Raw genomic sequence first — 25,561 nt, forward strand, 5'->3', positions numbered from 1 at the left:
AATGTGCCTAATTATCATTTTGTTTATGCAAAAAAAATTAATAATTTCTCTGTGAAATATGACCTGGACATGTTTTTGTGATTCACCTGTTTTTCTCCAGTAATTTGCTGCATATAACAGCATATTTTAGCGCTGTGTCTGAGTGTGTCTGCGCGTCCATCTGGTTGAGGGTGTGTTGTGTGTCAGACGTGTTCGGTGTGTGTCATACCGCGGGTGTGTATGAATATGTGTGAGCGTGACCTCTGCGTGTCTGGCTCTAATGGACCGTATGTGTGTGTGTGAGAGAGAGAGAAAGAGAGAGAGAGAGAGAGAGAGATGGAGGGTGTGTGTGTTTCCTGTGGGTCGGTGGGATATGTTTTTTTTCCCATAATTCCTGCAGGTCTCAGGTCACCCCTGTGTTCTCACGCACATATTTAGCATTCTTTCCTCCTCCAGCATTACCATACACCTTCCTCTGGGTTTGGCCGACAAATCTTTCCACCACTTCGCCTCCAGAACAGTCTGTTTCTCTCTCAGAATCCTTTGCTTTTCCCGCTGACTCAGCTGAGCAGAGACTGCCGGGATTACAGGTTGTTAGTGACAGTAGTGTGTGTGTGTGTGTGTGTGTTTTCACTGCTTTAATTATAAGCAACAGGTCCACATGGTATACATGCACTGTTGGTTTGTGGTTTGTTCAGATCACTAACAACATACACTCTTAGAAAAAAGGGTTCATTGGGGTTCTATATGTGAAGCATATGGTTCTTTACTCAACTCCAAAGAACCTTTTATGCTAAAAAAAGGTTCTATAATGACCAGAAAGAACACTATATTACATTATTCTGCAACATTTTGTAGTTGTAATTAAATTATTGTTTATTAAATTAATATCACATTTTAATCATGTTGATTTTTGGAGGAGAAAAACTGAAATGGCACTCTTCGTGTGATATTGATTAACTACATAAAATGATATAAATATAGACATTTTCTAACCCCCATATCTTGAATTTTGTGATCATTCACATGCATTCATAAATACATTTTAGGGTCTTGATGTTTGACAGTAATACGAAATCAGCAATTTAAATCAAATGATAATGAATGATTCCAAAAGGTTCCATATAGAACTCTTAAAAAGGATTCTAGGGGTTCCAAATATACAGCGGTTCTATATAGAACGTTTTCTTCTAAGAGTGTAGACTAACAAAGGTAAATACAGTGAGAAAATGCTGGTACTCTGTGTTCGCTGATTGATGATAATGATGACTCGCACAACATGTATGTTTTGAAACACGGACACGTTTCTGTAGAGTTTACTGGCTTTGGAAAGGTTTTTGCCGTACACAGAGATAAAATAAATAAGTGAAATTCTTTTATAGTAACAACAATGATAGTAGCAGTCAAAGTAATATCACTTAGTCAGCATTAATCTTTATATATATTTATATATATATTTATATTTCGAAAAGGTTTTGTAATGTTTTTCCTTTAATAAGCTGGTATAAGACTTTGGTTCTCCGTTATATTTCCCAGTAGCAGCATTCCACGTGGAATCCAAACAGGAACGTTGCTCCTCGTGTCATTTTGTGACGACCCGCCCCATCGCGCTGTCCAGGTTGTCACACTGTCATTGGTCACCATTTGTCTTTGGTCGTTTAGTTTGTTTTTTGGTGCAGCTTTGAGAGAGTTTCCTCATTATTGTCTTTTACATTCCAGTTCTGGTCGATTCCGTCCATCCAGCAATTTGGCCTTCTTTTGTTATAAGTCACGTATGATTATATCCCTCATTGTCTTTAATGCAACCTGAAATACACCATCACACATTATACAGCATTACATTCATTCGTTCATTAGCTTTAAATGAATAGTTCAGCCTAAACGGAATATTCTGTCATTATTTACTCGCCTCACGTTAACAGTTCATAGTGACCACGTCTCTCATGCTCCAAAAATGAACAATCTTTCATGAAGTCATCATATGATGATTTGTGCAAGCCATTTATAGCTTTCATTTTTTAATCTCGTAATGTTTAATCAAAAGTCATAGCTAGATTTCCGTTGAAACGACAGAGTACTTGTGTGCTTAAACTCCGCCCCTGCAAGTGAGAGCCACGCCCACATCTCAACAGCCAATCAACAACTGATCACGTTACAGAAGAAAATACATTTGATGCCACTTGTTTCCAACCTTCAAACTAGGATGTACTACATTCAAATAATTAAATAATTAAATGTTTTAGCGCTCGATATAATAAAAAAAAATATTTTATTATAGAAATATTTATTAATCCAAGTCTAAAAATCACACATTCGAACGTACATCACAATACGGAAGATTAATCGTTTCATTGCAAATTTGAAATTGCTGGGTTGTTTTAACCCAACTTTGGGTCAAATATGGACACATTTTTAACCCAACGTTTGGGTTTGTCCATATTTGACCCAAAGTTGGGTTAAAACAACCCAGCATTTTTAGAGTGTAATTGTCTATTGAACTGTTGTTGTATGGAGAACAAGTTATAATAATAATATTAATAAAACATAACTTTTGCTGAATGATTTCAAATGACCTGGAATATGACGCATGTGTGGGATGGATCATCGTTTTGGTGTTTTTGTGCTTTCGAGAGCTCGACGAACATGATCACTATAAACCGTTGTGTAAAAAAGAGACACAATAACCGCATACGAGTTTAGAGTGACATGAGGTGAGTAAACGATGCCCAAGTTTCCATTTCTGGCTGACCGTGTCTTATCCAAGGAGCACTCCCATATAACAGTAGCTCTATCTCTGTTTCTCTCTTGGATGTCCATGTCTTTCTTTCTTTCATTCATTCTTCAGGTATATCTGCTCCTCTCCCTCAGGCGGGATCACGTCCAAGTCTCGTCTTAGGAAAATTGCAACACGATCAGCTTCTACAGGCCAACGTGGTTGTGTTTTGTGTCTTCATTGGATGTCCAGCCTAACGCTTCCTCCGCCCGAGCGCTGGGCCGGCCGTTTGCTTGTGTTTGCTTTGGTTAGTCATCTCCGTGTCAGAAGTGAGCTGTCGTGAACCGCAGCTCTGGTGTAAATTAGCTAGTATTTATTATTAGGGCTGTAGAGGTCCAACCCAGTGGAATATAAAGCGATGCCTGGTCAAACAAGACAAGACGGTCCTGCTTTGCATTAGCAGTGTCATTTTCACTGGACTGTGGGAGTAGGACTGTCTTTTTGTTGATTCCTAGTCCTCATGTAAACGTTAGCAGTGGGATATTGGCGTGCGCGTTAGCGTGGCCGCGCGGCACGCACTCTCTTGCTCCTCTTGCTGACGGTGGTGAAGCGGAACGGCATTAAGTCCGGCTGCTCTCCGGGCGGGAAGCGCTTCATGAAGTGGACGTCCTGCTGGTTGGGAAGCGTGTGCGGACCACGGCGAGGGCGCCCTCTTTTGGTGAAGCCCACGTACCACCCTGTGTAGCGCGCTGACATTAGCGCCGTGTAGTTGTTTTCCAGAACCTTCTCTATGAAGACACAGTCTGCGCTACGATTGCTGGCCTTCTGGGGAGAGAGAAAAGTCCATACACACACACAAACAAAGAGAGAGGGGTGCATGTGTTAGCTTGATCATCAACATTATATATTTCAAGGAGTCGTTCACTTTTAAAAAAACTTTTGCTGATAATTTACTCACCCCCATGTCATCCAAGATGTCCACGTCTTTCTTTCTTCAGTCGAAAAGAAATGAAGGTTTTTGATGAAAACATTCCAGGATTTTCTCCATATAATGGACTTCAATGGGAACCAAACAGTTCAAGGTCCAAATGAGAGTTTCAGTGCAGCTTCAAAGGGCTTTAAACGACACCAGACGATAAATAAGGGTCTTATCAAGCGAAACGATCGGCCATTTCAAAAATAAATAAAAAAGTTTAAGTTTTATAAGCTCAAATGCTAGCCTTGCTCTGTTCTGTGAAGAGCGTTCGTGACTCTCCTGTTCGAACTCGTTCATCAAAATGAACAAATCTTTTTTCGAGTCATGACTCGAAGGGTCCTAGATAAGACCCTTATTCATCGTCTGGTGTCGTTTAAAGCCCTTTGAAGCTGCACTGAAACTCTCATTTGGACCTTGAACTGTTTGGACCCCATTGAAGTCCATTATATGGAGAGAATTCTAGAATGTTTTCATCAAAAACCTTAATTTCTTTTTGACTGAAGAAAGAAAGACATGGACATCTTGGATGACATGGGGGTGAGGAAATTATCAGCAAAAGTTTTTTTTAAAAGTGAACTACTCCTTTAATGCATTTAAAGACCTCAAAACTGGACTAATAGTCACAAATATCCATGTTTGTTGATCATCTGATCGATATTAGTGGTTCTCCACCTTTTTGATTTCATGTGGGCCCTAAGCGACGTAAGCCAGATTATAGAACCATTGGGAAATGTATTTGATGAACGAGTTCGAACAGGAGAGTCGCGCATCACAGAACAGATTATAAAACGTAAACTTTTTTATTTATTTTTGAAATGGCTGATCTTTCCGCTAGATAAGACCCTTATTCATCGTCTGGTGTCGTTTAAAGCCCTTTGAAGCTGCACTGAAACTCTCATTTGGACCTTGAACCTTTTGGACCCCATTGAAGTCCATTATATGGAGAAAACCCTGGAATGTTTTCATCAAAAACCTTAATTTCTTTTCGACTGAAGAAAGAAAGACATGGACATCTCGGATAACATGGGGGTGAGTAAATTATCAGCAACATTTTTTTTTTTTTTTAAAGTGAACTACTCCTTTAAAAGTAGGAATAACACCTGTGGTTATACATATTGCATTGTGTTTGTTAAAGGAAATGCACGTAAACATGGAAACAGAATATATATATATATATATATATATATATATATATATATATCGAAAGTGACAATGATTATGCTTATGTATTAAGTGAAGGAAGTGTGTTTCACCTTGCCTACGAGCTTTCCCCTGCGGTTCATACACAGGTAATAGTTGGTCTCCTTCCCTCGGATTCGCACCTGGCTGCCGAAGGTGTCTGCCTCCACTACGAGCTGGGCTTGTGAAGAGACAGGCAGAGAGACAGACAGACGTTACTAAAATATCACGGTGAGCTCTGGTTTTTCCAATGACGTACATAATTAAGGTTTATAATCTGATGGGATGGCTCTGTTTCAGCAGCTGCCTTGACTGGAGAGGGGGGGATTGATAACCTGATTTAAGCCAAATAAATAAAAGCTCAATATAATTGGCATCAGCGGTTGACAGAGGTATAGATAACCTTGTCAGTCTTTTCTTATTATTTCTGACATGCTACTAGCATGATGCTAGCACATTGCTAACTGCATTGTATACTGCAATGCAATACCATATGCAACAATACCATAATATTTCCCGTTTCTATGCAGAGTTTTTTTCTTAGTTAATTTCAAAAACAAAACTAATTCATATAATTTTGGCTGTTTTACCTTGATTTAAAGCATTTTAGGGAGAGATTGGAGGATGACAAAGACTGTTTTACCTTGATTTAAAGCATTTTGATAAAAGATATGAAATATGCAACAATATTTTATAGTGCTACTCTTTTGTCGCATGACTTTTTTAATCCAATTTACTGTACAAATGTTTTAACTTTCTGCAGTCTGATCAAATAATGAGTTAAAAATATCATGCATATTCCAGACAATATTCATAATGCACGGCATGCTTTAGAAATACTACGAGTCCTCTGAACATAGTCTCTCTGTCACTTGATTTTAAAAAGCTCTATTTCACGCTATATTTCACTGAGGTCATTCAGCCTGTGTGTGTGTGTGTGTGTGTTTCAGGATATGGCAGTTGAAGCTCTGAAATGGCTCCTTGCGTGACCTTTATGAGCGCAGGGGTCACTGGAGATCAATAACCTCTTTGTCGTCCTCCAATCTCTCCTCATCCAGACATCCCTCACTCGCTGTGTAAATACATTCATCCTCATCCCCCTTCCCATCTCCCTGTCTTTCTCTTCCCTTTATTTCCTGATGAGGAGAGTCGATCATAAAAACCCGGAAGCTTTCAGAACAATGTTTTCACAATAAAAATATTACTGCATTATGGGGACGAATCTCACAAAACCTGTCAAGGTCATTTATTTATTAGTAAAAATATATTATATTAATTAAAATGGAACTTGTTTTAGGACAGTTACGAATTTTGACATTCATTTAGTGAGAATTAAGTCTCATTCAGTTGTTCTGATTAATGCATAGGGGGGAAAAAACTATGATTAATTATTTTAAATTTAAAGTATTTGTAAATAATGGTTATTATTTGCTGTATTACATTTTATTTAGACTGTTTTAAATATAATGTTGTATTAGAATATTTGTGTATTATAATGCATTAAAATACTTACAGTACAGTGTTATTTTAGTATCATTTAGATGCTTTACCTACTTTATAGTTTTTTATTTTATTTTTGTATATTCCATTTAAATTTTAGTTTGCTTTAGTAACTTGTGTGTTTTTGTCATTTTTATTACTTATTGTTTTTTGTCAGATAGTTATTGTTTTATTCATTTTTGTGCATTCATTTAAACTAAAGAAAAATGAGAAATCTGAAAACAATATAATAATATACACTATATACATTATACTTAAACATGAACATATTTTATTTTATTATTTATAAAGTAACATTTTGTTTCGGCTACATTAATGAAAGTCTTGTAATAGAGAATTTGAGTGGGAAATATGCTACATTTTTCTGAAAATTGTTCTTTTTCCTTTCTCATGCTTTTTTAAAAATGATTATTTCTGTGGCTTTTTGACGTTTTTGTGAGATTCATCCATGAATGAAGAGCTCAGATATCCATTTTCAACTCCCATGCCCTTTAAATGTGCTTCTGAATCACATCTGAGACCATTGAGAGGAGGAGAGGGGGATGGATGAATAGATGGATGGGGGAGAGAATAGTGGTCGACTGACAGGTTTTTCAGCAGCCGATAATGATATATAGAGGTCGGACGGCTGACGGCCACAGTTACATTTATTTAAACTAAAAATTCACAATTTATTTTGAAAACAGAAAATATGCAAATATTAGAGTTGAAACAAGTGGGAATTTGGGCTAGTTGATAAAACTGAAAACCTTTAGAAGAAAAGGATCTATATAGAATCATAAAGGGTTCCGCCATCCGCATCACATAGAACCTTTTAGAGGTTCCATCATCAGATTTAGTTTTAATAAATTCATTTAGTTTTAATTCATTTTTTTATTTTGATTACATTTTATGATTTTCATGTAAACAAACTTTATCTCTAGAAAAATGGAACATTAAAAAGTATTCTGCAATAATTTAAGACATTTCTCCCTATACAGTATGGAACCTTTTTGGCATAAAGTGTTCTTTTAAATTAAGTCAAGAATATATATGAAGAGTTCAGATGCAAAAGCCTCTAAATGCCATTTGAAATTTTCTTCTTTAATGATGATTTTTATCAAACTTGTATATTTAAGTTCAGTAATTTCACTTAAATGGCAATGATAATTACCTATTAATTGTTATTTAAGTGAAATTACTGAACTTAAATATACAAGTTTGATAAAAATCATCATTAAAGAGGAAAATTTCAAATGGCATTTAGAGGCTTTTGCATCTGAACTCTTCATATAGAACCATACTGAACCTTTAAGAGTGAGATGTTTTTCTTGGAATTTCAACAAAAACCTACAGTACAAGAAAACAGAATTCATTGGCGTCTTTTTCTCTCTCTCCCCTGTCTGTAAATCACTGTATCAGCAGTAGCTGAGTCTTTGTCTTCTACTTTTCCTGTTTCCTGTGTGTGTGTGTCTGTGTGTGTGGCCAGCCTTTCTCATCTGTGTTTGCTAGAAGAGTGAGACATATGTGTGTGTGTTGTTACCATATTTGTCTCCGTCCTCTCCGCGGGCGCTGATCTTGCGTCCGAGCACCTGGACGTGTTTGCCACTCGTGCGGCTGTATAGCTGGTACACGCGATGATGTCGCCGGCTCATGGCGTCTCGCGCACGAGTCTGATTCTCCACGTGCACACTAAAGTTCACCCCATCCACTCCAAACACCTGCAGGCAACAGACCACACACACACACACATCCTCATCCACTCTTTCTTCCCTACTTAATCTGACATTTTTCTGTAGTGAAATCATTGTAAAAAGTACCACGCTAATGGTTTTATAGTGTTTTGACTTTATAGTGTTTATTGTTAATGCAGGCATTTCATATCACATCTCGTTGTTAGTTCATGTGACAATACACAATAATTTTCAAAGTTTTCTGTTTAATTCAATGTGTTGTATAATTATTTGTGAAATTCACAAGAGTAAGACTGTTCTAATGTTATCGAATGTGACTGTATCAAGTGTTAGCAAATTAATGAATATGTATGATATATTAAGACAAACATATTTGAAATGACATGCACTGGTAAATTGTGCACAATAAGAGCAGGAATGTGTATTAAACAGTCCATTTTGTTTTATGTTGAGCAGGTTAACACACCTGTAGAGGATTACACATGACCAGCATCATCTGGATATACCTGAGGAGAAAGAGAGAGAGAGAGAGAGAGAGAGAGAGGTCAGGTGAGTGCTACTGCTACCATGGTAACACAAACAAATCCACCCTGCATCCCAAAGCCCTGCTGACGGCAGATCCACTGGGAAAGGGATGTTATCATTAACATCTCAAGAGCTTGAAGTTTATGTAAAGGCTCAATGTACAGTCAGATGCTCATTATCACAAAATAAACCTTGATTTGGGTCTTATATCATACCAAAAGAGTGTTTATCCCACTTATAATGCTGCTACTTATCAAATAAACACCTTACGGGAGATATCAGATTCATTAGTAGCTATAGGGAAATAGCTAGAACAATGACAGTGCAGTAAACTGAAATCTGCTCTACAAACCAATGATGTGATAACAAATACCAGTTTGCAATATTGAACTGGAGAAAGAACTGGAAACAAATGACACAGGAAGACTCGCAGATTACAAATAACCAAATTTCCGATCGCTCTTACGTTAAAAATAAGGTGGATAGAAGTTATATGATGTGACCTGGGAACCCTGGGAAATGTGAAAAAGGTCCATTGTTTACAATTAGATCTATATCATGCATTTAAAAATGCATTTAATGTTCTTTAACCCTTGTGCTGCATTAGATTTTTAACACCATTGAGTGCATTAAGGACCAAAAATGGCCACATATTAAACATTGCCTAAAATATTATATATTATTATTATTTTCCACTTTTACCAAGTTAAATCTTTTAACCTGTTAACTGTCACCCCCCCTTTTTTGAATAGACATGAAAATGCACATTTCGAACTTAAATGGTTGTAATTCAAGAATGCTTTGGAATATAGACATATGATTGGTCTTGTTTTAAAGAAGACATTTGGCAGATTTTTGTAGAAGTGAAATAAATTAAGAAAGTGAAACAGAAAAAAAGTTATAGAAGTTTGAGTTTATGGAAATGTACAATGTAAAAATATTAATTATTCATATTTTACATAAAATATATATTTTCAAAACCTGGGCTACTCTAAAATGGCAGAAAGATCAAAGCCAAAAATCTGAACAAGTTGTGTTTCAAATTTTAGGTTGATATCTCAAAAAATGAGCTTTCAGTAAGATTTTGTTTGAGCGCAGTACCAAACTTTTTTACTAGGGCACAATCAGACTCCATTACTGCCCATATAAGGGCGCCTGTATTTCCATTCGTGTTTTGAGTGATATGAACCATTATTTTCACAATTTTCACACAATTTCTGAAGTAAAGATCCTATTCAGAAGTAGCATGGGAAGTTTGGCAGATTTTGATATGAATTGAACCTCTAAGAAACACATACAAAGAACACGCATGTAAGTCATAGCTAGCTGCCACGTCACAAATGGTGAATTTATTATTTTTTTCTTGATATTTCAAACTTTTCAGACCTTTTTTTTCCAAAATAATTGAATGGATTCTATCTTTTGAACTTTTGGCATGAAAACAAACTGAGGTATCTACCATTTTTTCATGATTTTTCATGTTTACTGCTATTTTAAAATAAAGGTCTGAACACGCCTTATGAGTATGAAAATATTCTTGTTTTATATTGATAAATTATGGCTCCTCTGTAATATATTTTGAAAATCAGTCACCAAATATGGAAACTAGAGATTGTAAGCTTTCAAATGATATATAGTTTGTCAATATTATTTAAGGTATTTACTAAGATATTATTGTTTTAAAAATATAGTGGCAAACGTCCCACCTGTGGGATGGTGACAGTTAAGTGGTTGAGTCCTCATCATAACTACCAAAAATGTATTAAATTTCAGGATTTTAACCCTTTAATTACCAGTTTTGTTTGCGAAACCATCGATTTGTATAAGAGGAAAAAACACAAAAATTCAATTATTTTCAATAAACTAAATGCAAAGAGAAAACTTTAGATTTGGATTATCACAGTCCCACTTTGCAAAAAATCCCACTTAGCGCGTTAGAGACCAAAAATGGCCACCTATTAAACATTGCCTATTGCCTAAAATAAGGTGCATTTGCACCCATAGGGAATAAATATGTAGTGACGTCATCTGGTGGAATACACTATATAATGCAAATATAATGCTTTTGCTTCAAAATGAAAGGATGTTTGTGCAAAAATCATGTTTCATGTATTACTGACAGCCTCAGATTTAAACAACGTTTTAATGGGTTTCAATGGGCCATTTTTGGTCTTTATGGTGCTGAGTGTTACTATTTGATCTACACAGTGTGTGTTATACATATTTTGCAAAATGGGATCACATTTTTTACATGTATCCAAAAAGTCACAATTTTGCCAAATTTCTTACCATTTGCATTAAAACAGGCAAAATGGTCAAAGAAATTAAACTGCAAAAGACCAAAAATGTCCCTAATGCAGCATAAGGGTTAATCATGCATATGAATTTGCATTTCATGCTGATTTTCAGCTACTTTCCCCTTCTTGGTTTAATCTCCACATGTTGTTGGAAAAGGGAAAAACCTGACATTTGAAGCATAACTCCGATTTTCATGGAAACTTGGACGTCCGTGGGTGTGAGTACGATTTTAAGCGCATAAGAGCGAGTGGATGAGGGCAGCGCTGCACGGCCCACGGTAAAGTTCTCCATCACCACAGGCCCTTTTCTGGCAGGGGACTGTGACTTTGAAATCGAACAGGCCCGCAGGACGGATCAGTGCGTCTGCTCAACATAAGTCAGTGTGAAAAGTCCGATGTTATGACAGCCAAAGAGGAGACCACAGCCCCCAACGGGACTAACGCCTCTGCAAACTCCAAACTACAGAAACCAGTGGAGGAACGGGTTTCGCTTCTCCTCGAATACACTTGAAGGTGACGTGTTTATTTTTTCGGATGTAAAAAGCCTTTCTCCTATCCCAGCTAAATTTGCACAGACAACTATAAGTAAACCATTCACGGCGTGAAACTGTGAGACGGATTGTTTGAGCTTCAACTTCGGATCAACCAATGAAGCGTTATTGAACTAAATTGAATCAACATTGAGCTGAATAACGACCTACATCATTTCATTAGGCACTCTTTAAAAATAAAGGTTCCAAAAGAGGGTTTTTCTATAAAAGAAGAACCATGTTTGGTTCCCGAAAGTACCTTTCTAAAAAGAACCATGTGGCTAATGTGATCCATCAGGCTTTAAGGAAGGTTTATTTGTTCTTCTCGCAATCATCATTGTATTTGCATTGTGTGTATATATATATATCACAATTATGGAGCTTTAATCATAAAACTAGCATTAAAATATCATTTTACTCATAGTATCTGAGACCTAGAGTGATATTCATATGCAGTCTGCTTGCTATATCGTTATTAAGATCTCACTAATTTACATTACATGAAGAATTACAAACATAATCTGAACTCCAGGCCACATAAATATCTGTGTTTTATACCAAATTGCATATTTGAGCTCAGTTTGGGCCTCTGAATTGTAACACTTTCCCTCTTCAATGTATGCTGGGGTGCCAGACATACAGTATATTCTGTATATTCAATCTAATCTAGACTATATGAACCAAAAAAACTGATGTATAAAATATTATACTCAACAAAAAACATGCAGACATACACATATTTTGTCAAAATGTTCAATAAGCTTCATGTTCAGCTTTACGGGGTTAATGAGAATCTCCATTGTGATTGCAGGCCAGTGGACTGATGCAGAAGTCAACATGATGCCGGTCAACAGAAGAGGTAGAGCTTCAGTTTTATGCATTTGCCTGATTTTAGAAGTTCTGATTCCACATATGTTTGGGATTTTCCCATCTTGATGCTAAGATGTTGCTATAAGGTTACTAAAGCGTGGATGGTTTTAGCACATTGATTTGATTGGCTCTGTAATCTGGTCTCTAGATACGGCTGGGACTTTCTCAGCTGTTTTATCATCCACCAGGTGAAAACCTTAAGTTTGATTACTTAAAGTAACAAAATAAGTGTCTGTAGCACAGTGGTATGAGAAGCGTAATGTGTAATGTTACCGTATCTTTGAATGTGTTTCTTTAATGAAGGGTTATTATCGTTTACTAAAACTGAAACCATAAAAAAAATCTATATAGGCATTAAAAAAAAAAGAGTAACACTTTACTAAAAGCCTTTAATTTATAATGCATATTCATAACGTACATATAATGCATTATCCAATCTGCAGATTCCCTGCACATCTGAAGTTGTTTGCTAGTCATGTGTTTTAATGCATTCTATAAGCATGTTCAATTAATCATTTTAATCAACTGTGGTTATACCACGCTTTATAAGGTACATAATGAATGCATTAATAATACTTTTATAATGCACTATAAATAGTAGTCTTCCCAAAAATAAGAAAAATGACTAAAACATAAAATTAATTTCAAAAACTATATAGGATATCAACTGATATTGGGTAAAATGACACTGGTTGTGTTTCACCTTCATATTCTCTCTATTTTCTCTCTCACACACACATCTTGTGCACACATTTCTCTGTCTTTCCCTCCCTGTCCTTCTTGGCAAATGTTTGGAGAAAGCAGTGAATCAGATATCGTTCTCTCTCTGGGTGGTGTGGGTGGGGTCAGTGTGATGTCACTCATTGAGAACAGAGAGAGAAAAAAAAACGGAATACATCACTTCCTCTTTATCGTCTCGCCAGTGACCCCGCGACCTCCCCATGACCGAATGTCTGAGATCATGAGCGTGTGGGTGTGTGTACAAGTTTTGCTGTACTTGTGAGGCCAAAATGCTTTGTTGACGACGGACCCTAGTCAAAAATCTCCTCTCTCATAGTCGTCTTTTAAGCAAACTACAGGTATGCTCATGAATTGTCTTTGGTATAAAAGGTATTTTCCAATCTCAGAGAGAATGAATATTTTCCCTGCATGTTTATTAGATATATATACTGTAGGGCTGGGTATTGACACCAATTTCACAATGCGATTTTTTTTTTTTTTTTTTTTTTTTTTTTTTTTTTTTTGGGATACAATGTTCCATTCATCAAATGAAACAGGATGACTATTCGATTCTTGAGATTTAAGAATCGATATCGGTTCGTAAAAATGAGAATCGATTAGTATCCAGCCCTAATATACTGTATATATTCATGTGGAAGAGAGTGAATGCTAAAACGTTGCCTTTTGAATGTTAGAAAGTTCATGTAATTTCTAAGTAAGCCACACTGTGTTGTTTTCATAACATGGTTGCATGAGTTTGATTCATGCTATCTGTTTGTCCACCAATGGAAGACCAATCGGGCGTTTAAAAACATTTTTTTCCATGGTTATTTCATGATGCTGAAATGACACATCTCGTCTTTTAACAGACGGCGTCGTCGTGTGTGTGCTTATTCAGAGACCGCCGAAAGAGAAGGATTATGGTTTCAAAAGCAACACGATTCCATTGATTCCAGAAATGACCTCTGACCCCTGATGTAACAGCGCATCAGTGAGCCCGCTCCACCAGATTCCCAGTCAATGAGGTTTCCTCTGTCTGACGCAATGATTAGTGAGAACTGCGGCCAGGTTAAGGCCCTTTCCAACATTAATATTACTCTGATCGCGATAAGACGGTAGTTTTTGATTTATTCTGGATGATTCAGCTGCGGGCCGTCGCTTGTTTACATCCCAAAAATTCATCCCGCGAAATGAAATCACCACCAGGGTCAGTGGAGACGCCGAAAACAGAGGAAAACATGCCGGAGGGGGGAAAAAAAAGACAGGAATGGAGGAGATATGAAAGGAATTGAGAGAGTGTTTCTCATCTTGTCGTTTTTAATCCCTTGCTCTTTCTCTCCCTTCCTCTCTCTTGTTTCCCTGTCTGGAAGTAGAGAATGAAAGACTCCCCCACACTGCCTCAGCTATGAAGAGATATGTGAGAGAAGAAGGAAGCGTCTCACCAGCTGACAGCTGCAACGAGACAGACACACACATGTACACGCTCTCTCCATCATGCCTGTCAACACACATGCAACATGATAAAACCACACGATTAAAGGAATGCTTCAGTACAAGTGGATGAAATAGTTGATTTACTCACCCAAAATTGGTGGTAGAAACGATTTTTGCTAAAAAAAAAATTGCTTGTAAATTTCACAAATAATAACAAAGAAACGGCAAGTCACACGTTAAATTAAATGTGAATTTTTGCTGTAGAAAGACTGAAATTGTGTTTGCAGACACTTCAATAGTTTTTGTTCTATTTACAACTTATTGTTGTCAGTACAAAAAATATTGTACTGACATCCGCCTGTTTTTATTTTTAGATGTTCAAGCTGAAAACCCCCTAAAACTAATCATGCAGCCTAAACCGTAAGGCCTAGAGACTTGAAACCTGACCAGATGGTAAGGCCTCAAATTGGGGAGAACCTATCAGAGTATGAGCCCCATAGGTGGCGCTACAGCAACCAAAAGTACTAAATTTCTCATAACTCCTAGACCGTTTGACTCAGCGGTTTTACACCACTGGGATCCTTGGCTCAAGATCGACCAGATTTTCGCTATTTTTGTCGAAGTCCAAGCCCAAATGTCGCGGATTTTGTCCAAAACCGAACTAGTCGCAAACTAGTCCCTGGTTTTCGCCTGATCGGAACCAGAGTCTAGGACAATTCTCTGGACTCTCTAGATCAATGATTATTGGAAAAAAAAAAAGTTGAAATTTTGCATTTGGTTGGCTACAACAGGGTTATTTAGAAAGTAGTCTGTGGCAAAATGCGGTCAAAAGCCAATAAATCCCAAAGAAAAACTCAACTGATGATCATATGTGTCGTAACTCGTAACATGGTCAGGAAGCATGCAAAGTTTAATGGAGATCGGACTATAGGTGGCGCTGTAACCATCAAAAAAGTCTCATTCGGATTAGGTGTGCAAGCACGAAACTATGGCAAATCATGCTAGATTCATGGTAAATCATACTGGAGCATGGTAAATAATGAAAATCACACTGAAATGTGGTGCATCATGGTAAATCATGCTAAAACATGGTCTTTTCCATCTATGATGTCAGTGGTTAAATGCTTGTTACATAAAACTAGTGCTACATGTCTTTTGATGATTTTGTGCTTAAAGGCCCTAACTGCTTGAACACCGCTTAATGCTGCTTGCAGCTTTAATTTTATTACTGTTTTCCTTAGGCCGTGTGTCCACCAAAGCGTTTTTCCACGCGCCTGGCATATGTTTTCAATTGTTTTCAATGGGAGCGCCGCGTTTTTTAAACGCCATGAGCGTAACGAGGCGCTTTTTTTCAAGCTGAAGCGCCGATCGCCCTGCGTTTTTACTGGACGCTGGGAGTTGAAAAATGTTCAACTTTGGATAAAACGCAGCGCTTATCACTGTCACTTTTTACCCAGCCGTCCAATCACAGTGGAGGAGGGGCGGGACTAACACCACACCGACCAACTGTCAACATTCAAACTGCTGCGGATATTCTGTATCATAGCAACGAAACGTCTCAACGGAAAAAAACACTGCGCTGCCAAAACGCTCTCAAGCGCCCAAAGCACAGCGTCTTCAGCAGAGCGTCTAGCGTTTTCAGATGGTTAAAAACGCTTTGGTGGACACTCGGCCTTACTGTAAAAGTGGTGGGAATGAATGCTGTTGGTTTATCGTTTAAATTTGAATGAAATTGTAGTTTATTCCTCACACAAAGCTTCATGCTTCTAGTACAGAAAGTCAGTCATTTTGTAATGTTCTTTATTTTTAAATGCTTGTTTTATTAAATTATTTTCGATTGACATCTCTGCAGTTAAAAGGTTATTTCTGAATGTTCAGAAAATCTCGAAAGTTTATATCATCACAAAAATTAAACTACGTTTTTGCACAGCTCTCTATGCTACACTCACGTAAAGCGATATATACCATATAGGGAATCTAAACTGCTTGATTACGTGTATTGTCGCCCCAAATCTGATTACATGTACATGGCATTACGGAATTAAGATATTATACACATTGATTGACATCATAACTCTGTAAACTATACTTTGGAACAATACACATTTCTGAAAAGCGCTATACAAATATACTTGACTTGGCATGTTGGCATGGAGGATATATGCAACAGTAAAAAACGAGCAGAAGTGCTGATCATAGAACTTGTTTTGAAATGGAGCATTTCTTTAAAATGAACACACACAGTGACATTTCATTACCATATTAATGTTACTGTAACACGTGTTCATAACATTGAACTTTCCCTGTTATCTGTGTCCATGCTGTCGTTCATTACGGTAGGCTCAGTTGCTGAACGGTGCTGAATAGTTGGTGAGTTGCTCTGAAAATTTGCTTTAGTGTGTAAATGTCATAGCTGTCATCATAACCATGATTTCTAAACAGTTTTGTTTCCATTATGAATGGAGAGCGTTTGCCCAGTACAGAAAACTCTTATTCCAAAGGACAAGGGAAATCATGTTTTCCACAATATGGCCACTTTAACCTTTGACCTCACAAGAGCTGAATCAATGGCACTGTTTACACGTGGTATCAAGATGCATTTTGATCGATCACTAGTGGACGACGCTAAATAAATACAGGGTCTGAAACGTTTTGAGCTTGTCCACTTCCAGCGCATTCGCCGGATTGCTTTCGAAGTGTCAACGCTCATGTGATCAAATGTGTTAGAACAGCCACAGAAGACCATCAACTCTCCACCTATAGACCTAGCGCGTGAACATTATGGGGAGATCTCTATCTCTAGCCAGACGGGATTTACACTTTGTCAGCTGAAGATACGAACAACGTACCAACCACAATGCTCTTACCATTCCTGATTTCTAACACACACAAGTGGCTGTCAGAGCAGAAACTAAATTTGACGCTCTCCGTATGCTCTCCGCATCTCAGGTCGCGTTCATATGTAAATTGTGTGAGCTTATTTCGTGCATTAGATGTAAAGATCTGAAAAAGCCCATACATTTACCTGGTCATAGACCCTCCCCTTGAAGAAATCAGGAGAGAAGCGGATGAACGTGTACAAAATGTTGCCAGCAGCCATATCACTATCACTGAAGCTAAGCAGGGTTGAGCCTGGTCAGTACCTGGAGGGGAGACCTCCTGGGAAAACACAGCGGCTCTTTTCCTGCGGCTCTGAAGTGATTAGGTAAAAAAGTTAACTACTTTAGATGTGTTTATTCTAGTTACAATGAGGGTCATACTAACCAGCAAAACGCCTTTATGCTGAATTATCTTCAGGGTTTTCTAAGCGATTCAAACCAATCAGATTCTTGGATTTGAACTGACATTCCGTATCATTTCCTGGCGTTTATACAGCACATACACTCTCAGATAAAAAGGTACAAAAGCTGTCACTGGGGCCGTACCTTTTCAAAAGGTACACTTTTGTACCATAAGGGTGCATATTGGTACCTTATGGTACATATTAACACCTAAAATGAACATATATCAACACTTAAACTGTACATATTAGTACCTATTAGCACCTAAAATGTACATATCAACACTTAAAATGTACATATTAGTACCTGAAATGTACATATTAGCACCAAATATGTACATATTAGCACATAAAATGTATATTAGCACATAAAATGTACATATTAACACCTAAAATGTTCATATCAACACTTAAAATGTACATATTAGTACCTGAAATGTACATATTAGCACCAAAAATTTACATATTAGCACATAAAATGTACATATTAACACCTAAAATGTACATATCAACACTTAAAATGTACATATTAGTACCTGAAATGTACATATTAGCACCAATAAATCACATATTAGTACATAAAATGTACATATTAGCACCTAAAATGTACATATCAACACTTAAAATGTACATATTAGTACATGAAATGTACATATTAGCACCAAAAATATACATATTAGCACATAAAATGTACATATTAACACCTAAAATGTACATATCAACACTTAAAATGTACACATTAGTACCTGAAATGTACATATTAGCACCTGAAATGTACATATTAACACTTAAAATGTACATATTAGTACCTGAAATGTACATATTAGCACCAAAAATATACATATTAGCACATAAAATGTACATATCAACACTTAAAATGTACACATTAGTACCTGAAATGTACATATTAGCACCTGAAATGTACATATCAACACTTAAAATGTACACATTAGTACCTGAAATGTACATATCAACACTTAAAATGTACATATTAGCACCTGAAATGTACATATCAACACCTAAAATGTACATAATAGTACCTGAAATGTACATATTAGCACCTGAAATGTACATATTAGCACCAATAATGTACATATTAGCACATAACATGTATATATTAGCACATAAAACGTACAAATTAGTACCTAAAATGGACAAAAGTGTACCTTTTAAAAAGGTACAACCCCAGTGACAGCTTTGGTACCTTTTTTTCTGAGAGTAAAACAGTGTCACTGCACCCTAAAAAAATGTTCTCATCCTCCACAAGATGTTCAAATGAAGCTGTAGGAAAATGTAAAAGCGTGTGAAAGCTCTCCAGAACGGATCGAGACGGCCCTTTTCTTCACCTCCACTCATACTGGCCCAATATGCTCACGAGCTCACACGTGTTTGTGAAGTTTCCTCAGCAACACATCACCAATGTAAATGGAACAGAGACACTCTGTGTATCATGTTGCTAAACGGCGCGTCACCGAATGGCACAGGCTTCACCTGTCTGGCCGACACACACCTGCTCTTTGACCCTTCATACCTGAGATCCCCGACCGGCCACACACCTCGGCATCATCACTGACCAGATGTGCATGTGCTGACCAGGTTCTCATGTGTGTTTATGTGTGTGTGCACCTGCTCACATAAACCTCTCCACCTGTGTGCACTGATTTATGCTGTCTGCATTTCTGATGTTAATATGTATGAAGCTGTATACACAAACTAAGGAACTGAGCGTTCATGGCGTGAGCGTTCTGTTTTTGAAAAAGTCTCATGAAGGCCGCATTTATTTGATCAAAAGAATACAGTAAAACAGTAATACTATGAAATATTATTACAATTCACAATTTATGTGAATATATTGTAATATGCAATTTATTCCTGTGATCAAAGCCGAATTTTCAGCATCATTACTCCAGTCTTCAGTGTCACATGATCCTTCAGAAATCACTCGAATATGATGATTTTGCTGCTCAAGAAACATTTTTGATTGTTATCGATGTTATTTTCAGGATTCCTTGATGAATAGAATATTCAAAAGAACAGCATTTACATCTTTTGTAACATTATAAATGTCTTTCCGGACACTTTTGATCATTTGAATGCATCCTTGCTGAATAAAAGTATTAATTTTTTTTTTTTTAAATCTTACTGACCCCAAACATTTGAACAGTTTTGTGTGTTTGTACAATGGCTAATATACATAAGTAGGGGTGTAACAATATATCGTGGCACAATATATCGCAATACAAATATGCAACAACACGTATTGTAGATGGTGACAATATGTATCGTGGATAGAAATAAAAAAAAAAATTACTGTGTGAGAAAAATATCAAGTTTTCAGAGTTTTAGTGTAAGTAAACTACTATATATAATGTTCAATATAATGCATAATAATGCAATGGGGGAATATTTGTGGGTCCTGATAATGCCAAATGTCTGGTGTTACAAGTAAAAAGTGGCCAACATTATTTTAAATATATCTAGTCAGTGAAAGCGTGCAAGCATATTCATCTAAAATAATTCAGTATTTTCAGCTTCAGAATTATGAATATTGTTATTCTGGTGTCACCATTGTCCTTGGGTTACAAGCATCGAGTCCAAGGCTATTCATTTAAACCCAATGTAATATCAAATTTAGCATTTTAATCAACAGTACGTTTTTTTGTTAACCTTTTACCATGTCTTGGAGTATTGCAATAATATCGTATCGTGAGTTCAGTATCGTGATATGTATCGAATCATGAGGGTATTGTTACACCCCTATACATAAGTAATACGCCTATAGTAACCATTTTGTTTTCCATTTTCTGTGCTTTTTGTGTCATTAATAAGCAGTACTAAGCAAGGTCTTATTAATGTAATTGAGTGTATTAAGAATATTTAGTGCTTTACTGAGCTCGGCTGCTACTATACACACATGCTGCACTCTTTATATTTTTTATATTATATATTTTATATTTTTTTATATTCTTTAAGGTTTTATATAGAACCTTAAAAGGTTCTATCAGCGCTGCGTATTTGGAACCCCTAAAAGGTTCTATACACTCTTAAAAAAAGGGTTCCTCTGGGTTCTATTTAGAACCCTGCGGTTCCGTACTTGGCCAATAGAACCTTTTACCAAAAAAAAAAAGGTTCTATATAGAGTTCCATACATGAAGCGGGGGATGGAACCATTTCTGGTTCTAAATAGAACCATTTCTTCTAAGAGTGTGTACGTTTGACTGAAATGCATTAGTGTGCATGTGTTGTGTTTCTCTAATAGGCAGCAGAGGTCATGCATGCTCACTGCACACTGCAGAGATGTGTGCATGCTGGCTGCAGATCAGCACACATTGGCTTCGGATCTGTGCATGTAAGGTTGGTGTATCTGCCAAACCCTGGCTGCGCAGGTGAGACTGGCTCTGGGTCCCGTAAGAACTCTCAGCTGTTAAAACAGTAGTGCTTCACCGAGAGAGAGAGAGAGAGAGTGAGGGGAGAAAGAGAAAAAAAAAACTACTTCAGCTGCAACCTCGGATTCTCCGTATCCCTCCCAAACCGCAACGAGCCTGCGGCCTGCCAGAGAAAGAGAGAGAGAGAGAGAGAGAAAGGTGGGGGGAATGGGGAAAGAGAAGGAGAAAGAAAGAAAGAAAGTAGCTTCGAGCTTTACTCTACTGAGCGCTATTGTCGGCGGCCAAAACAAGCAAGGTGATGACATCATCAAACCTGAGACCGAATGATTCCTGAAGGCGTTCGTGTGTAGAGTTGAGCGCAGCGAGGTGGAGTCGTATCCCAAATCACCCTGCACACCCTTCAAGCACAATTTACACCGCTGGCCAACTTTAAACAATATAGCAGCACAGGGAAGGAAAGAGAAATGCAGTGTAGGTGCTGCGAGTCTGAAGATTAATGTTCCAGCGGTGTTCTCTGAAAGATCCACAGGAACAGAAAGTCCCGTTTGAGCACCGTTGCATGTATGATATGTCACTGTAAAAGCCTCGGTTTCTGCAGCACTCGCAGGATCAGTCCTGATGTGGTGATATGTTTACTGGATTTTTACTCCTCTTAGGCCTGGTTTCACAGATTAAACCAGGATTAGGCCTTAGTTCAATTAGGAGCTTTTATAAATCACTAGTGTGCATCTTTCAACATAAACATAGTTTAGGAATTGTCAATGCAAGTTGCTTTTGGTTCAAACAACTCAAACATGCATTAAGCCTCGTCTGTGAAACCGGGTGAAAAAGTTCACCATTTTGAAATCTGCTTTGCTTCTGATGTTCTTATCAGTCTTGGAAAGTGAAACTTCATTGGTCACCCGTTTTGCCAGACCAGCATAGAAAAATGTGGCTTTGACTTAGAAATTGATAGCGATTTTCAAATGATTACAGAGAAACTGCAAGCAGAAACCCTGAAAGAGTATTTTCTTGTAAATCTCTCCATAAAACCTCAAAAGTAACTTTTACAACGTGGTGAAGCGGAATGGAAATTAGGAAATTGATTGGTTTTTAAAAAGGTTAAATCCCATGCGTTTCATTGGCACATTTCCGTCCTGATGACACGAGTTGCACTAATCAAGTCTTCTTCCATTGTCTACAGCTTATCGCTACGGCCTTGAGCGAGCCACTGAACCGCAGGTGCTTCACTGAGAACGAAACTGATAAATGGTGACTAACTTATCTGCGCCTCATCTCAAACAAATAACCTCTAGCGCACCTGACGCACATCTGTGCCTGCTGTCTTCTCCTTCTACAGACCCTGAACGGAAACCACCTCGTTTTATCATTAGACGGTGAGTTCAACCTTGAGAACAAGTGCGCATGCTATAAGCAAACATGGTTCCTGGCTAATTCTGCACAACTGTCTGAGAATGTTAAAGCTCCGTTTGATGTTTTTCTGTCTCTAAACGGCAGTTTCCTTTTGGAGAAGGTCACATGGCCACTGCTCTTTCCAGACAGGAGATAAGGTGCCTGCTTCTACAACCATCCTTGGGCGTTATTATTAGTAATTCGGAGAGCTCGGGACCAGACAGGCGCTCTGACCGACAGACGGAGCGTCTGCCTTTCGGGATATGGATTATCGGAGGCCCTTTGGTCCCATCCGCAGGTTGGGAAAGGAATGATAACCATCTCAAGATGACTGCCATGTGTGCACAACAAAAAAGAAAAACAAGGCAGAAAAGTGGCAGACACACCTTTGGAGCTGTTTTCATTGGATGGGCCTTACCTGAGCTGGGTGTGATTGACATCTGTGTCCATGGTAACCCAGAAGTGTAATCTCATAAGATCATTATGTATGCAAGAGTTTGCCATGTCAAGTGACAGACTTGTGGTAATTGAGCAGCATTAATAATTTACGCATTACATCTCATTCTGCATGAGGTCATTCAGAAATGACTTACAAGACAGCCACCGTGGAGAGAAAGGCCCACATCGCTTCCTCCGCGTCCGCGTGGCTCCGTGCGCGCTTGAGAAACGGCTCTCCGGGTCACGGCTTCACGTCTGTCCGGTTTGTTTAATCCGTTTGAATGCAGGGTCGGCGGACGTTCCCGCTGGCGCCGGTGGACTGCATCTTTTCACCATCAACGGGCGGCTCGGGGTCAGCGGGGTGTGAGCGCACCACCGCCGTTACGGATGGCTGCGGTCCGCGGTCGGTAACGGGCAGGGGGGCGGGGCGAGGCGAGGCGGGGCGCAGCTGAATCCTCCGGAGTCTGACGAACAGGTGAAGCGAAGTTCAAACGCGACCCAAACCTATACGCAGTTTCCGCTCATAAAAACTTTCCAAAGGTTTCCAAGCAGTCCCACCGTAACTTTTCCTGCTGAAAATGTCCTTCCACAGATAAGGATTAAAACTGATTAATTCCGTGGAGTGCATGCGCACGCGAGAGAGTCTGTGTCAATGCTGATCCGCCACGGGCGAAATGACGCGCCGCGGGAGGCAAAGCACCTGGACGGGGATGGAGCGATGAAGACGCAGCGGCGGCGAGCTGGACCCCGGGTACCGTGGAGCGCGCTCGGTCATGGCTGCTGAGATGATGGGGGGGGGGGAAGGCGGAGGGGTGAGACTGAGGCACACGCTCGCAGCCACCCGCGACAGCAGCTCCCTGCACCTGATTTCCCGGACTCAATTCTGGAGCTCCAGCGCAACAGCAGCCAAAACACGGGCCGATGACATCACCTCCAAAATGTTTGAAGGGGGAAAGAATGCAATCTGAGCTTTTTATTTATTTTTTAAAATGAAAAAAGTTTGCAGCTCTCCCCCCTCAGAACAGCACAAAAGTCTGCCCGACGTAAGGGCTTCGGTCGATGAGGTAAAACGCGTCTCTTTCTTTGCGCATTAAAGAAAGCAACCCATACACTGGATGCAGCGTCCACTTAACCTGCACCGCCTCCTCTTCCTCGGCCGCTTTCATTCACAAATTCCCGTTAAACGTCGGATGCAAAAACTAACGACGCGTTTTTGCGCGCGCGGTGCGTAAACGCGGCTTGTTTCTTCTCCGCTCGTTTGTCTTCTGAAGCTCCACGGCAGAGCGCAGAAATCACTCCAAGTAAAAAAAAAAAAAAAAAAAAACCAGAACAAGATTTCAGATCAATCCACCCTCCCTCCCCCAGCCCCCCTTCTCTCCCTCCCTCTCTCTCTCTCGCTCTCTCTGCTTTCCCCCTCACACACACTTATTGGATCCAAACAAGATTACTCAGCCTCTGTGTGATGTCGCCCGACTACAGCGAAAAAAACTCGCCAATGTCACCGTGCGCAACAAAAGAGCACAAGCGTTGGGGAAACAAGCTCAGGCCGGGTCCCAAAGTATAACCCCACACTTTATGAGGGCAAAAATCGGCCCCTGGTTCAAGCCCAAAATCCCCCATCTCGTGTAAACCAGCACCAGCCAGAACGCTTAACGGTTCTTCAAGAAGTTTAGTGCTTTTGATGCTTTTTGGTGCGTTTCATGACTGTAAAAATCAAGAGGGCAGAGTGAAGAGAGACGGTTCGTTTGAAAGCGAGAGGGAGGTATGAAAGCTCACGGTCCGATCCAAAAGGAACATTTCTCAGCACCGCGACAGAACCGCAGACGGTCAGCCAAGCCAACACTCACCCACCCTCCCCGAACCCCCTCCTCGTCTCTCTCTCTCACACACACACTTTTACTTAACTATCTAAATGAGTAGCCTACATACCTTAGACATCTGTTGTTTTATAGAGACCTAAAGCAAGACTAGCCCAGCTAACCAAAATATGTTATGGGAACGTTTCTCTAATGTTTCCATTAGGCTATGAAAACGTTATTTCTATGTTATCTGGAAGTTCAAAACGTCCAGTTTTCAAATGATTTAATAAATTTAAGGAAAACCATTAAGGACGCTTAAGACAGTTTGCTGGTTTCCTAGTCTGATTAGCTGAATACCTCATTAAATCCAGCCAATAGAGCATGTTTTAGCTTAAGACACGAAACGAGCGATTTGTGTGAGAAAACTAACAGCATTTATATCGTTTTTACGGTATTTATATTTATATCATTTTTTAAGAGGTAAAAACTAAAATACTGTTTGTTTTCTCACACAAACCGCTCGTTTTGTGTCTTAGGCCATCAATGTGTACTTACATTTAGGAGTCATTAAATCATGTTTAATTTGGACTTCGCTGTGCATGCTCTTTGAGGTGGTGACCATAGACCTGCATTATATGAGAGAAGAACGGTTTGATCTAAAAATATCAAAATTGAATCTATTGTGGAAACAAAGACACCTACATCTTGGATGCCCTTGAAGTAAGCTAAAACATACCAAAAATTAATTTCAAAGTAAACTATCCCTTTAATTGAGAATGTCCTTTGTCTATTTATCTAACATTTTTTAGCTCAAAGTATAACTTGTAAACCCACGCACACACTCAAACACAATAGTCATGTGCATGTGTG

The 25,561-nt window shown here is 38.6% G+C and overlaps 1 protein-coding gene and 1 long non-coding RNA gene across 3 annotated transcripts; one reads left to right on the forward strand and one right to left on the reverse strand.

Annotated features, from left to right (window-relative positions):
* Positions 1–1,270: 1,270 nt before the first annotated feature.
* On the reverse strand, positions 1,271–24,164 carry fgf18a (fibroblast growth factor 18a). The gene is made up of 5 exons (XM_039662914.2): positions 23,048–24,164; positions 8,487–8,526; positions 7,870–8,047; positions 4,922–5,028; positions 1,271–3,517 (listed from the first exon to the last, which is right to left on the reverse strand). The coding sequence occupies exons 1-5, from the start codon at positions 23,077–23,079 to the stop codon at positions 3,248–3,250; spliced, it is 627 nt and encodes a 208-aa protein (XP_039518848.1). The 5' UTR covers positions 23,080–24,164; the 3' UTR covers positions 1,271–3,247.
* On the forward strand, positions 4,186–16,237 carry LOC120473202 (uncharacterized). 2 transcript variants are annotated; one of them, XR_016169746.1, is made up of 6 exons: positions 4,186–4,697; positions 4,958–5,078; positions 5,798–5,923; positions 8,477–8,569; positions 12,184–12,231; positions 14,336–16,237. It is a non-coding gene; the product is annotated as an uncharacterized LOC120473202 (long non-coding RNA). The 2 variants fall into 2 exon arrangements; XR_016169745.1 differs by lacking the exon at positions 5,798–5,923.
* Positions 24,165–25,561: the final 1,397 nt, after the last annotated feature.

Source organism: Pimephales promelas, chromosome 9 (genome assembly GCF_988280905.1).
Source record: "Pimephales promelas chromosome 9, fPimPro1.hap1.1, whole genome shotgun sequence".
Lineage (NCBI taxonomy): Eukaryota > Metazoa > Chordata > Actinopteri > Cypriniformes > Leuciscidae > Pimephales > Pimephales promelas.